Source organism: Podarcis liolepis, assembly GCF_965112155.1.
Source record: "Podarcis liolepis genome assembly, chromosome: 17".
Classification (NCBI taxonomy): domain Eukaryota; kingdom Metazoa; phylum Chordata; class Lepidosauria; order Squamata; family Lacertidae; genus Podarcis; species Podarcis liolepis.
In genome coordinates, this window is record NC_139571.1 from 5,627,660 (window position 1) to 5,639,816 (window position 12,157).

General features: G+C 46.8%; 1 protein-coding gene across 2 annotated transcripts in view; it reads right to left on the reverse strand.

Moving 5' to 3' along the window:
- OTUD5 (OTU deubiquitinase 5) overlaps positions 1-12,157 on the reverse strand; it is a 47,170-nt gene that overhangs the window by 23,670 nt on the left and 11,343 nt on the right. Inside the window, exon 2 of one of the 2 annotated variants that reach the window (XM_083483047.1) lies at positions 11,433-11,523. In XM_083483047.1, the coding sequence (XP_083339173.1) occupies positions 11,433-11,523 (91 nt within the window). Of the gene's footprint in view, positions 1-11,432; positions 11,527-12,157 lie in introns of both variants that reach the window. The other variant, XM_083483046.1, reaches the window with a different exon arrangement.

The window sequence follows — 12,157 nt, forward strand, 5'->3', positions numbered from 1 at the left end:
AGGGGAGAAGGAGCAAACACACTGACCTAAGCCATCCACCAGCGTTTTCTCAGAACGAAGTCCTAAACTCCACATCTAGGTTAATTCCTAACACATCCAAAGCAGAATTACATGGGACACAGTGGGGAGGGCCAAGAGTGAGGGAAAAGCAAAGTTGAGGGGAACCAGAACTGAGAGTATGGGCATTGGCAAGAGTACAGACTCCAAGATATACTGACTAGTAACACAAAACATACAACACTTATCTGGTGGGGGCAGAAAACACAATGGACTCAGAGGCTTCTGAGAATTCTGAACCCTCCTGTCCTTAGCACTGTGAAGATAGAACCGCACACCATACTAAGGTGGGACAGGGGCCATGAAAGGCTATTGTTTTACAATACTAATTATGTGGAGTCCAATACAATACAGTGGTACCTCGGGTTAAGAACTTAATTCGTTCTGGAGGTGCATTCTTAACCTGAGGTACCACGTTAGCTAATGGGGCCTCCCGCTGCTGCTGCCGCCGCCGTGCAATTTCTGTTCTCATCCTGAAGTAAAGTTCTTAACCCAAGGTACTATTTCTGGGTTAGCGGAGTCTGTAACCTGAAGCATCTGTAACCCGAAGTACCACTGTACTATTTTTTTGTGGAGTTTACAATACTAATTTTGTGGGCTGAGGTACTACACAAGACACAAAAAACTTCCTTACAAATAAATAAATAAATGAAAATTGCAGGTTCTTTGCAGGCTGAAGTCTCATCCAATATATTACATTTCATCCTCGCATGATCCATTGACAGAACTGCAGGACCAAAAATATAGCTATCTCCATACAGTTACAGGGTACAGGGTGCCATCTTTGTGCAAACTGTATTGGTGCAATACAGTCAAGCCCAACAAGTCATCATGGATTTTCATCCCCAAGGTGAAACTTGTAAAGTGGGGCATAGCTGTCGAGTGCTAAGCTTAATGTGAACGAGTGACTGTGTGAATGTACTGGTACACAGTGAGAAAATCACAACCACCTGGCTCTTCCTCTGAGTTGCCAGGAGCCAAGCCACAGTCCAAAAATGGGTGTATGGCTTATCTTTCCCAAACAAACCACTAGGACAGTAAGACAGGAACAAACCTGGGCTTCAGCTCATGGGGATGTTTGGAGAGAATGAGGTCCACTTGCACTATTAGATTTCCCTCCTATCCTCCTCCATGCCCACTAAACCTGTTCTAGGAGGTCTACCAAACACTCTGAATAGTTTTAGGGGGTACAGTCATACCTCGGGTTGAAGTAGCTTCAGGATGAGTATTTCCGGTTGAGCGCTGCGGGGACCCAGAAGTAACGGAGTGTGTTACTTCTGGGTTTCGCCGATCACGCATGCGCAGACGGTCAAAATGATGTCACGCGCATGCGTGGAAGCGGCAAATCGCGACCTGCGCAGACACGGGTTGCGTTCACTTCAGGATACGAACGGGGCTCTGGAACGGATCCCGTTCACATCCAGAGGTACCACTGTATGGGGAAGAAGTCCCATTGCTCAGGCAGATCTTGTTCTGTGCACGCAACAACTTAGATGAATCCCACCCATAGCTTGTTTGGAATGAGGCAACCCATGAGCCCAGGTTCAGAGGCAATACTAAATCGAAGCCATGGCTTAGTTCATAGTAGCACAGAAGTAGCAGTGGAGAAGTGAAGTGGCGATGCTTTTCTCACTGTGCACCATCATATTTGCTCATCCACACTAAGTCATAATTTAAGCTCAGAATTACATGCAAAGCAGACCATTCTTTATTCAGTATTTCGTAGTAACCTTCAGAAACAAGAAGAGGTAAACAAGGAAGCATTACTGATGCAAATACAGATTTGGAAATTATGTAGAATGAACAGGATGACCTCAAGCACTACAAATAAGGAAACAAAGTTCAGTAGGACCAAGTGCAAGGCGACACACTCGAGGGACTAAGGGCAAGTATTTTGTTTGGGGGGAAAAAAAGGAGGAAAACAGATATTACAGGACCTTTGTAATTCATAAGACAAGGAAGAGCTGCATATAACAGCAAACACAATTCTCAGGTACACTAGGCAAAGTTTCCCTGGTAAATATAAGGTAATATTTCATTATAGTTTATGCAACACACTGGATTTTGCAATAGCATCCAGTATTGGTCACTTTGACTCACAAATTCATTCATTCATTCAAATCAGACCAAGTAGAAGGAAGGACAGCAAGAATGGTTGAAGAGAGAACTACCGTATTTTTCGCACTATAGGACGCACTTTTTCCCCTCCAAAAATGAAGGGGAAATGTGTGTGCGTCCTATGGTGCGAATGCAGGCTTTTGTTGAAGCCTGGAGAGCGAGAGGGGTCCGTGCGCACCGACCCCTCTCGCTCTCCAGGCTTCAGGAAGCTATCCCAAGTCTTGCAAGCCCGGCGGGATGTACCCAAAAGCTGGGGACAGCGGGGAGGCGCAGAGCCGCCACCCCGCTATTCCCCGACCTGATCTGGAGGCTGGGGGTGGGAGAAGCAAGCCTGCTTCTCCCCCCCACCATCCCCACAACCTCCAGATCAGGTCGGGGAATAGCGGGATGGCGGCGCTCCGCCATCCCGCTATTCCCCGACCTGATCTGGAGGCTGGGGGAGGGAGAAGCAAGCCTGCTTCTCCCCCCCCACCCCCACAACCTCCAGATCAGGTCGGGGAATAGCGGGATGGCGGCGCTCCGCCATCCCGCTATTCCCCGACCTGATCTGGAGGCTGGGGGTGGGAGAAGCAAGCCTGCTTCTCCCCCCCACCATCCCCACAACCTCCAGATCAGGTCGGGGAATAGCGGGATGGCGGCGCTCCGCCATCCCGCTATTCCCCGACCTGATCTGGAGGCTGGGGGAGGGAGAAGCAAGCCTGCTTCTCCCCCCCCCCAGCCCCACAACCTCCAGGCTTCAGGAGAGCCCCACCGCCAGCCCCACAAGCTCGGGGGACAGCGGGAGAGGCGCAGCGTGCCCTTCCCACTGTCCCCCGACTTGGCTAGAAGGCTGGCGGGGGGAGAAGCCTGCTCCTCCCCGTCGCCAGCCCCGCAAACTCGGGGGACAGCGGGAGAGGCGCAGCGCGCCTTTCCTGCTGTCCCCCGACTTGGCTAGAAGGCTGGCGGGGGGAGAAGCCTGCTCCTCCCCGTCGCCAGCCCCGCAAACTTGGGGGACAGCGGGAGAGGCGCAGCGCGACTTTGCCGCTGTCCCCCGACTTGTCTAGAAGGCTGGCGGGGGGAGAAGCCTGCTCCTCCCCGTCGCCAGCCCCGCAAACTCGGGGGACAGCGGGAGAGGCGCAGCGCGCCTTTGCCGCTGTCCCCCGACTTGTCTAGAAGGCTGGCGGGGGGAGAAGCCTGCTCCTCCCCGTCGCCAGCCCCGCAAACTCGGGAGACAGCGGCAGGGGCGCAGCGCGCCCTTCCCGCTGTCCCCCGACTTGGTTAGAAGGCTGGCCCAGCCCCGCAAACTCGGGGGACAGCGGGAGAGGCGCAGCGCGCCATCCCGCTGTCTCCCGACATGGTTTGGAGGCTGGCGGAAGGCTTCCTCCTCCCCCAGCCCCGCAAGCTCCCAGAGCGATGCCAAAGCTGCGCGCAGCTTCGGCATGGCTCTGGGTCCCGTTCTGGGGGAGGGGGAAGCTCGGGCTTCCCCGCCCCAGCCCCGCGCCTGGCGGGGGGGGGGGATAATTTTTTTTGGCCTTTATTTCCCCCCCCCCCCAAATCTAGGTGCGTCCTATGGACCGGTGCGTCCATTAGTCCGAAAAATACGGTACTCGCACACAACCAGGTGGGAGAAAGCCTGATCTCTTTTAGTAATAAAAGTAGATGGTAGGTCCCTCACACACCCTGCCCCCCATCCTAAATTGGTTTATGGCCAGAGTGCAACAACTCCCCATGTTTGGGATCTGAACGATTTATCATTATGATGCTGTGACTATCCAGGAAAAAATTCGGGTCATGGTGGAAAGCTTGCTTAACATTAGCACTGTATGTAAGATCAATGAAATAGGAAAATTACTATTGAAAATTATTACAAAAAAGATGGGAAGGTTAAACAACATGCCAAGTTATTATAAAAAAATTAATCCTATTATATGCTCTCATCTGACACACTGCAATCCTCTGGTTACACCACTTACAAGACATCACTAGGCCACAGAGGTTACAGAAGATGACAATTAAAATCATTGAGTGAAAGGCGGTGGGTGGCAAAACTTTCCTATGAAGAAAGGCTTAAGAGTTATTTAAGTTTACAAAAGTCAATGACAAAGGCTTTGTAAAATTATGAATTGTGTGAAGAAGGAAGAAAAATAAATTACTTTCTTGATATATCAACATTCCCATGTCCTTATTGAGAAGGCACTTGAAGGTTGCTGAACAGCACAAGCCAAAGGGGTCTTATTGTGCTCATGTCTGGTTTGTAGACTTTCCAGCGGCATCTTGTCGGTCACTGTGATAACAGCAGGCTGGATTAGAGGGGCCTTCAGTATGATGTACCAAGGCTTTTATGATGTTCTATGTTCTGGCATAGGCTCTGCTTCATCCAGATGTGATGGGGTTGTGTGTAAATAATAATCACCATCATATTTATTACCTGTCCTTTACCAGAAGGCCCCAGGGCAGGTTACAAAAATCTAAAATACAGCATTAAAAACAATTTAAAACATGTGGCAGATGGGATGGGAAGCAATATGCAGCAGTATTGGCACACATGGATTAATCTGCTTTGGTGAAGACATCGGACTTGATTATTTTCAGATCTATTCCGGCGCTGTGATTCTATGGATACTGCTAAATCAACTGCAGCAAAACCCCACTGGCTTCACTGCAAACTTAGTGTGATGAATCATGGCAAACACCAAGCTCATTTACACCTTTAAAGTGGATGCTAGGGATTTATGGGTGTGTACACATTCCTTTTGTCATTATACCACATTATTTTGCACAGCTCTCCCACCACCAGCACTCACTCCTTGCACACATACAATACTGTCAAAAGTCAGGGGACTTCAAGCCAGCTCCAGGCCATTTATCACACAGCTCTACTTCTCTTAAAAATGCTGTGTCACAGGACAATTTGCAGAGTCATGTTTTCTCCAAGAGCTGTGGCCTGCTGAGTCAGTAAAGCAGGGTGTGTTAACACAAGGTTTCTGTGCCAAAGAAATGGGGTGTCTTATCTCCATCGGCAGCTGGAGGTGGAAGGTAAACCGCAAAACTTATGCTGAGGGCATAGCTGAGCATAACTACCTACTTAGAAAGCAAATCCTGCAAGAAAATTAGAAGAAAGTCTGAAGTAGAAACAAACTAGTTTAAAAGGAGTTTAAAAGTTAGGCTCACACAAAATGGTCTGTGCTATTCCTGACAATTCCCTAATCCCTCATGTTCCATTCACAAGCTTCTTTTAAAACTCCTGCCTTTTTCAAAAGCTACTTGCCATGAAAGCACAAGTGTGGTGGGGTATGGAAGAGATGTGCTGTCCAAACCTTCATCCCCTCTAAAGGCTATACAGGTAGCACAAGAGATACCAGAAAAATCCAGGCATATTCAGCAACAATACCCACAATAGCATGATTTACTTCAGTGACCAAACTCGGATGGCTTTCTGGACTCCCCAACTTTTGGTCCAAAGATAATAATTTACTGCAAGTTTAGCTGTTTCTGGAGGAAAAGGTGCTTTATATTTCCACCAGAACGGCTGTGCTGAGACACCACATCCCACTTAAGGTGCAGGAAGACATTGTGAAAGGAAAAACTGCAAACATCCGTAAGTTTTAATTTACAAAACAGCAGCAGCAACTGAAAACCTGAATGCACAAATGTAAACTATTTTATCTGTAACAGGAAGATTTGTAAGGGAAGAATTCAAAGTAGTGCTAAGGAGACTGCAAGGATTTATGCTTGCCTGATGGAAGGTGGAGACCTTCATGCGGTTCTGGGGGTTCTCTCAAAGTTCAATCCAGCCCCTAATCAGCAAGCTCCCTAGGAATACTTTTTGGATGCAAATCTTTCCCATATGGATTCCCTACTTCACTGTGAGATGGGCAGTTATGACCCTTTTTGTTTCTTGAAATGTCTTTGCTTCCACCTTCACAAATGTTAAGAATGCTTCGGTTTCAATTTGAAAATCAACAGAATACATTTTTTTTTAATGAATCAGTTTCAAGATGCCTCAAGCTCCCTTTAGACCTCATGTGAGTAGCAGAGGAGGTTTCACAAGTTCATCTGCAGTGCTGTAGTCAATGTGGGAGGGGTCCATTACACAGGACCTTAATGTTCCCACTGTGTTCTCCAGTGCTGGCTGGGTAATGAATATGTGGTCATGACCTGTACAACCAGTCCTGGATGTTTTTTGTTTGGGTCTAGAATTGTAGGGAAGATGGAGGTTCGGACAGTGCACCCTCTTCCCCTCATTCCTAACCACTGACCTTGTCAGCTGGTGACAATGGGAGTTGGGAGTCCCACAAGATCTGGAGGGCCATAGGCTTTTCATTCCTGTTTTACACATTACGGTAGCATAGTGCGTAAAAAGGGAAAGGACCCCTGGATGGTTAAGTCCAGTCAAATTCAAATACTGGGTGTGGTGCTCATCTCCACTTTCTGGCCAAGGGAGTCGGCGTTTGTCCGCAGGCGGCTTTTCCGGGTCATGTGGCCAGCATGACTAAACCACTTCTGGAGCACTGTGAGCCAGAGTGCACATAAACACTGTTTACCTTCCCGACACAGCAGTACCTACTTATCTACTCGCACTGGTATGCTTTCAGACTGCTAGGTTAGCAGGTGCTGGAATAGAGCAACAGGAGCTCACCCTGTTGCACAGATTTTAGTTGCCAACCTTACGATTGGCAAGCTCAAGAGCTCAGTGGTTTAGACCACAGTGCCACCCACATCCCCTAGCACAGTAGGACAAACTTATGGGGAATGAAGTAGTGCTATAGTATCCACAGCGCACCCAGTAAATGGGTATTATTAATGTTTGAAGTATGACTTCCCTTAAGACCAAGTAGGAATTAGCTCCCCCTCCCTGTCACACTGGTAATAGCTGGGGGGGGGGATGTTGACCCTTCTTTTGCAATACCCAGCTTGGCTTACTTGCACAAATCACCTGGAGTTGTTTGGGTTTTTTGTTTCGCAGCCTGTCTCCATAACTCTAGGGCAGAGTGCATGCTCTGAATGGAAAGGTTCCAGGCTCGACCTGTGGCATCTCCAATTATAAAGGAAGTCAGGTAGCAGGAAGACCTCAGCTTGAGACTCTGGGAGCTGATTGACAGAGTAGGCAACACTGCCAATGCAAACCAAACCAATGGCTTGATAGTAGAGAGTAGGTGGGTGTGAATGGGTGCCCTGGTCCTGTTTTGCGGCACAGCACTGAATTAATGGCCAGTTGACCCCCTTCTAACACCACAGCTATAATATACAAGTGTATGTCAACTGCCTGAAGGGTGCAACTGGTGTGGAACATGACAACTGACAAGTGCTCCTGAGCACCTGTTGCAGCAGCATCTGTTAAATCTGAATTTTCTAGCCTGGGGGTGGCTAGCCTGCAGCCCTCAAGATGTTTTTGGACTACAACTCCCACAATTACTGCCCACAAGCTATGCTGGCTGCGCTGGAGAGCCCCTTCATACACAATACAATTAGGAGGGTGGCATGGAGTGAAATATTTTTGCTAGTTGCTCCCCAGCTTTGGGATCACACTCCCCATAAAGCAGTCTTCTTCCCAAACATGATGCCCTCCAGAGGTTATGAACATATTATTATGTTCCATAAACCATAAATACACTAATGATGCCATATATTTTTTGAAAAAATGTAAGGAGCAGGGCTCCAATTACTTGACATATTTCTCCTTGCTATTCATGGCGACAGGCACAATCTCTTCTAGGTACAGAAGAGGTTTTACTGAGAAAACTCAGATCCATGAGCTGCAAAGTGGTCAGAGCCCTCACCACTGCTATCTAGCAGGAAATGTCTTCTGGAGTCTACTTCTTGTAAGAGAGGCTGGGTCAGCGTCATTTCTCGAAAGTGCATGTCAGCTGCGGGGAAGACACTGAAGTGTTTCCTCTCCACCGAAGAGGAGTCCCCAGAATAGAAATTTCAAATTTCTACAAGAGCTGTGCTATGAATTCCAAGAGGGTTGCTTCAGAAACCATTTCAGATCTGTCTTAAGAATAGGAGATTCAATAATCCCCTTTTTGTAAACAACATACTATCTGGGTATATGACCAATTATAGAGTAACACAGAACATGTGACACACTGCTGCCTGGATGAGCTTATTGTTTTCATTTTTAGTGGAGGGATGGAGAGACCAAAAAGAAAGATGACAAGAACAAAGCTGTTAGCAGAAGAATGTGCCGTATTTTTCTGTGTATAAGACAATGCTTATGCTAATTTTTTTAGTAAAAAAATTGGGGCTCGTCTTATACAGGGATGATTAACGCACAGGGGTTAGGGCGGCCTGGGCTCAGGTTCTGGCATAGATGGCTCAGGCTCAGGTCTGACGCAAGTGGCCCAGACAGCCTGGGCTTGGTGGTGGAAGATCGGGGGGAAGCTTGTGATCACCGAAAAAAACCTCAACAACTTTGCCCAACTTCCCTGACCGCCGCCGATGTTTAAATATACGGTACAGTGGTACCTTGGGTTACAGATGCTTCAGGTTACGCAATTTCGGGTTGCGCACCGCGCCGAATCTGGAAGTACCGGAATGGGTTACTTCTGGGTTTCGGCGCTCACGCAGAAGCACTAAATCACGCAGAAGCACTAAGACGCAGCACTGCGGGTTGCGAATGCTGCGGGTTGCAAACATGCCTCCTGCATGTATCACATTCGCCACCTGAGGTTCCACTGTACTAAATAAACCAGTGCTTTGAATATTTAAGAAAATACCAAAGTTGTTCTGTTTGACATTTAAAATATTGATTTCTTAATTTTGGGTTTAAAAAAAAAGGGGTCGTCTTATATATGGGGGCATCTTATACATGGAAAAATATGGCATATAATGCAGTTGCATGTACTTAGGGTTAGTTTCTGAAGGGGGTGAGGATTAAGGGTAGAATTCAATGCTCTCTTCCAAATATTCCATCTGTGCAAGGATTGCAGCTTGCCAGATGGAACACTTCCTCTCTCCTCTGAACTCACACTGTTCTGGGGGTACTCCTGACACCCCCACAAAGCAATTTCAGGGGGTGAGGAGGGAGAAGAGGGAGGAAAGCACCATTACACAAACAGAAGTCCTTGTTCAGGGCTTTTGCTGATGGGGCTCGTTAGGTGAATCCCACTCTAAAGGTCTGAATGAATTGCTTTACAGAAAAGGTGGACTTTCAGGAGAGACCTGCAAGTGGAAGGTATTTTGTGATGGTGTTCCAGACACAAGGAACAACAAAAGGGAATAGTAGTAGCTTTGCTGAAAGGAGGAGGAGGCCTTCAGGCAATTGTGGGAGACAAGAGGTTATGGAAAAGAGCATATTGTCCAATAAGAGTGGTGAATTATTTTGGCAGCAGAAATCTGGACAGAGGCAAGAGGAATAGGCTAAGACACAGGAAGGCCAGAGAGAGGAAAGTTGCAAGCGCCAATAAGGAAGATGACCGGAGAATGAACTAGAGCTTTAGTCAAGAGGATGGAGATTGAGAAGTATAATTTTCACAATGCCGCCCCGGCAAAACTGATAAGGTTGGATGACAGATTGAATATGGGGTAGCAAATGTACATGGAGTAAGCTAATGCTTCTTGCCAAATCAACAGGATCAAGGGATAAAGAACAATCAATGAGAGGATAGCCTGGGAAGAAAGTTGAGAAGCTTAGTTTTGAACATACTGAGTTTGAGAGAGAGGTAGAACAATCAGATAGGCAGGATCAGAGGGAACGGGAAAGCTCTCAAGTGGAGATGTAGACCGAGGGGTCATGTTTTAAATGAGCCTTCCCCAACCAGGTTCCTTCTAGATGCTGTGGCTAACTGTCAAGTAGGGCTGGGTTATATATCGATATATTGTCCAAAACCAGTTTGAAGTCTCTATCATGGTATCATTTTCATAATTTTTGACCTGGCAATATATCACAAATTGTGTGTGTATGAGCGCAAAAATCACAATGTGGGAAAAACAATGAAGCCAGCTAATGCCTCTACATAGCTCCATCCTTAATTCAAACATTGTGATATATTGATATATTACAATTTTTAGCGGGTGATATACCACAGTGTTGAAAACCAGGTATCACCCAGCCCTACTCCCAAGGATGGTGGGAGGTGCAATCCAAACATCTGGAGGGCACCAACTTGGGAAAGGTTGCTTTAACAGGTGAATTTTTGATACTCTATTTCAGCTTACTTGCTTCCAAAATTATTATTATTATTATTATTATTATTATTATTATTATTATTATTATTTTGCTGATAAAGAGCGAGCTTCAACTCAAAAGGCACTGGGACTACTGCTTCTGTAATATATTCAGTTTTGTACCTTATAACCATTACAACAGGTTGCATCGAACTAAGTCCTACTCAAGAGTAAACCCACTGAAATCAGTGGATGTAAAATTAATCAAGACCATAAATTTTAATGGGGTGAATCGAATGCTGTTGATGCACAAGCAGAAACCACTAGTGCTAAGAGCTTCCAGCAAACTCTCCCTGCCCCGGGTCCTATGCTCACCCACAAAATCAGCTCTAAGGGGTTGGGACAGATTCTGCAGGCACATCAGGGGAAATGCCCCATTGTGCAAGTGGAAGTCTGCTTGCATAATGGTGGATTCCCCAATGGGTCAACTCTGACTGTAACTTAGCTTGCTACAGCCCTACTTTTTATTTTCACTAATGGGCAACACCCTTTGATGTGCTATGCATGCAATGATAAGAGAGCTGCTTTCTCCTCTTTGCTCAGTACTCATGAGACAGCACAAAAAGGAGCAGGCAAGGAAAAAATATTATAATGACACCATTAACTCTGCCCTCACTGGTGCGTTCTTGGGTCTCAGTTCCACTTCCTGCCTCTGGCTAGTAGACTACCTCCTGCTCAGACTGAAAATACCGTAAACTGAGATGGGGAAAAAATGAAGCAGGGAAAAGGAGTGTAAAGGGAAGCAGCAACCAGGTCAAATGAATGGTAGCATCCTTGGGAGGTGGAGCACCCTGCTTCCTGCCATCTTCAGCAATGAAGGTGCCAGTGGGTCCCTGATCATCTTATGCCTACTGGGCACTGGGATTTGTCCTCCCACTGCAGGCAGCCCAATATTAGTCAACAGGTACTAAATATTACAGCAAAGTCAATGATCAAATCTAAATGCTGGTATTTGGTGTCAGGTGTAAAATACCATACCCAACATTCTGCAAATATGCAATCTTAACATTTGCAGGAGGAGAACTTTTGAGGACAGGGATTTGTTTCAGCTCTAGTGCCGCCTGCTGTCCAATCTCTAAAAGGAAGACCCGTCAGCAGGCAGGACTTACCCACAGCCCGGAACAAGCAGGCCCCATCTTCCTTCATCTGTTTTATGATGAACCCTTTCTTCTCTCTCAGCGCCTTCTCGAACCTGTGTTCCTGCTGGTGACAGGAGGGGCAGATGTCAGCAAGTTAGACGGCAACCCCATCCCCCAAACCAGAAAGGGTGACATATCCTACTCTTTCTCCAGTTCCCCATATAGCAACCCAAACATGGGGCACCAGCTTTAAAATCCACGACTGGAATAGAAAGGGTTACCCCCATGCATGGCTCCACTGTGCCCCCTAGAGGCTGACCCATGCAAAGAGATGGCCATTATTATAGCCCCTGGGCTTATCAATGGAGACACCACGGGATCCCAACAGTGATCCAACCATGGCAGTTTGAATGCAGGATGATACTGGACTTCCATGCCCACAACACAGTCATAGGAGAAGTCTCAGCAACTTCTGCAAGCTCATTTGGCACAAGGCTCTCATCCAGAGAAATATACATTTGGCAATATGTCTATAATATGTGCAAATGCTTTGTGTTTTTTAAGAGGAGCATTACAATATCATGCTTGGTTACACAAATGCCCCTTCCACATTTCCATACTCAAGATGCCCCACACACCTATGAGCCAATCTCAGCGCTCTTCACCAAAAATGCATCGACTACAAGAGTAAGGAAAATACATTATTTTAATATCTCATCCCAGTTTTCATAGAATCATAGAGTTGGAAGAGAATC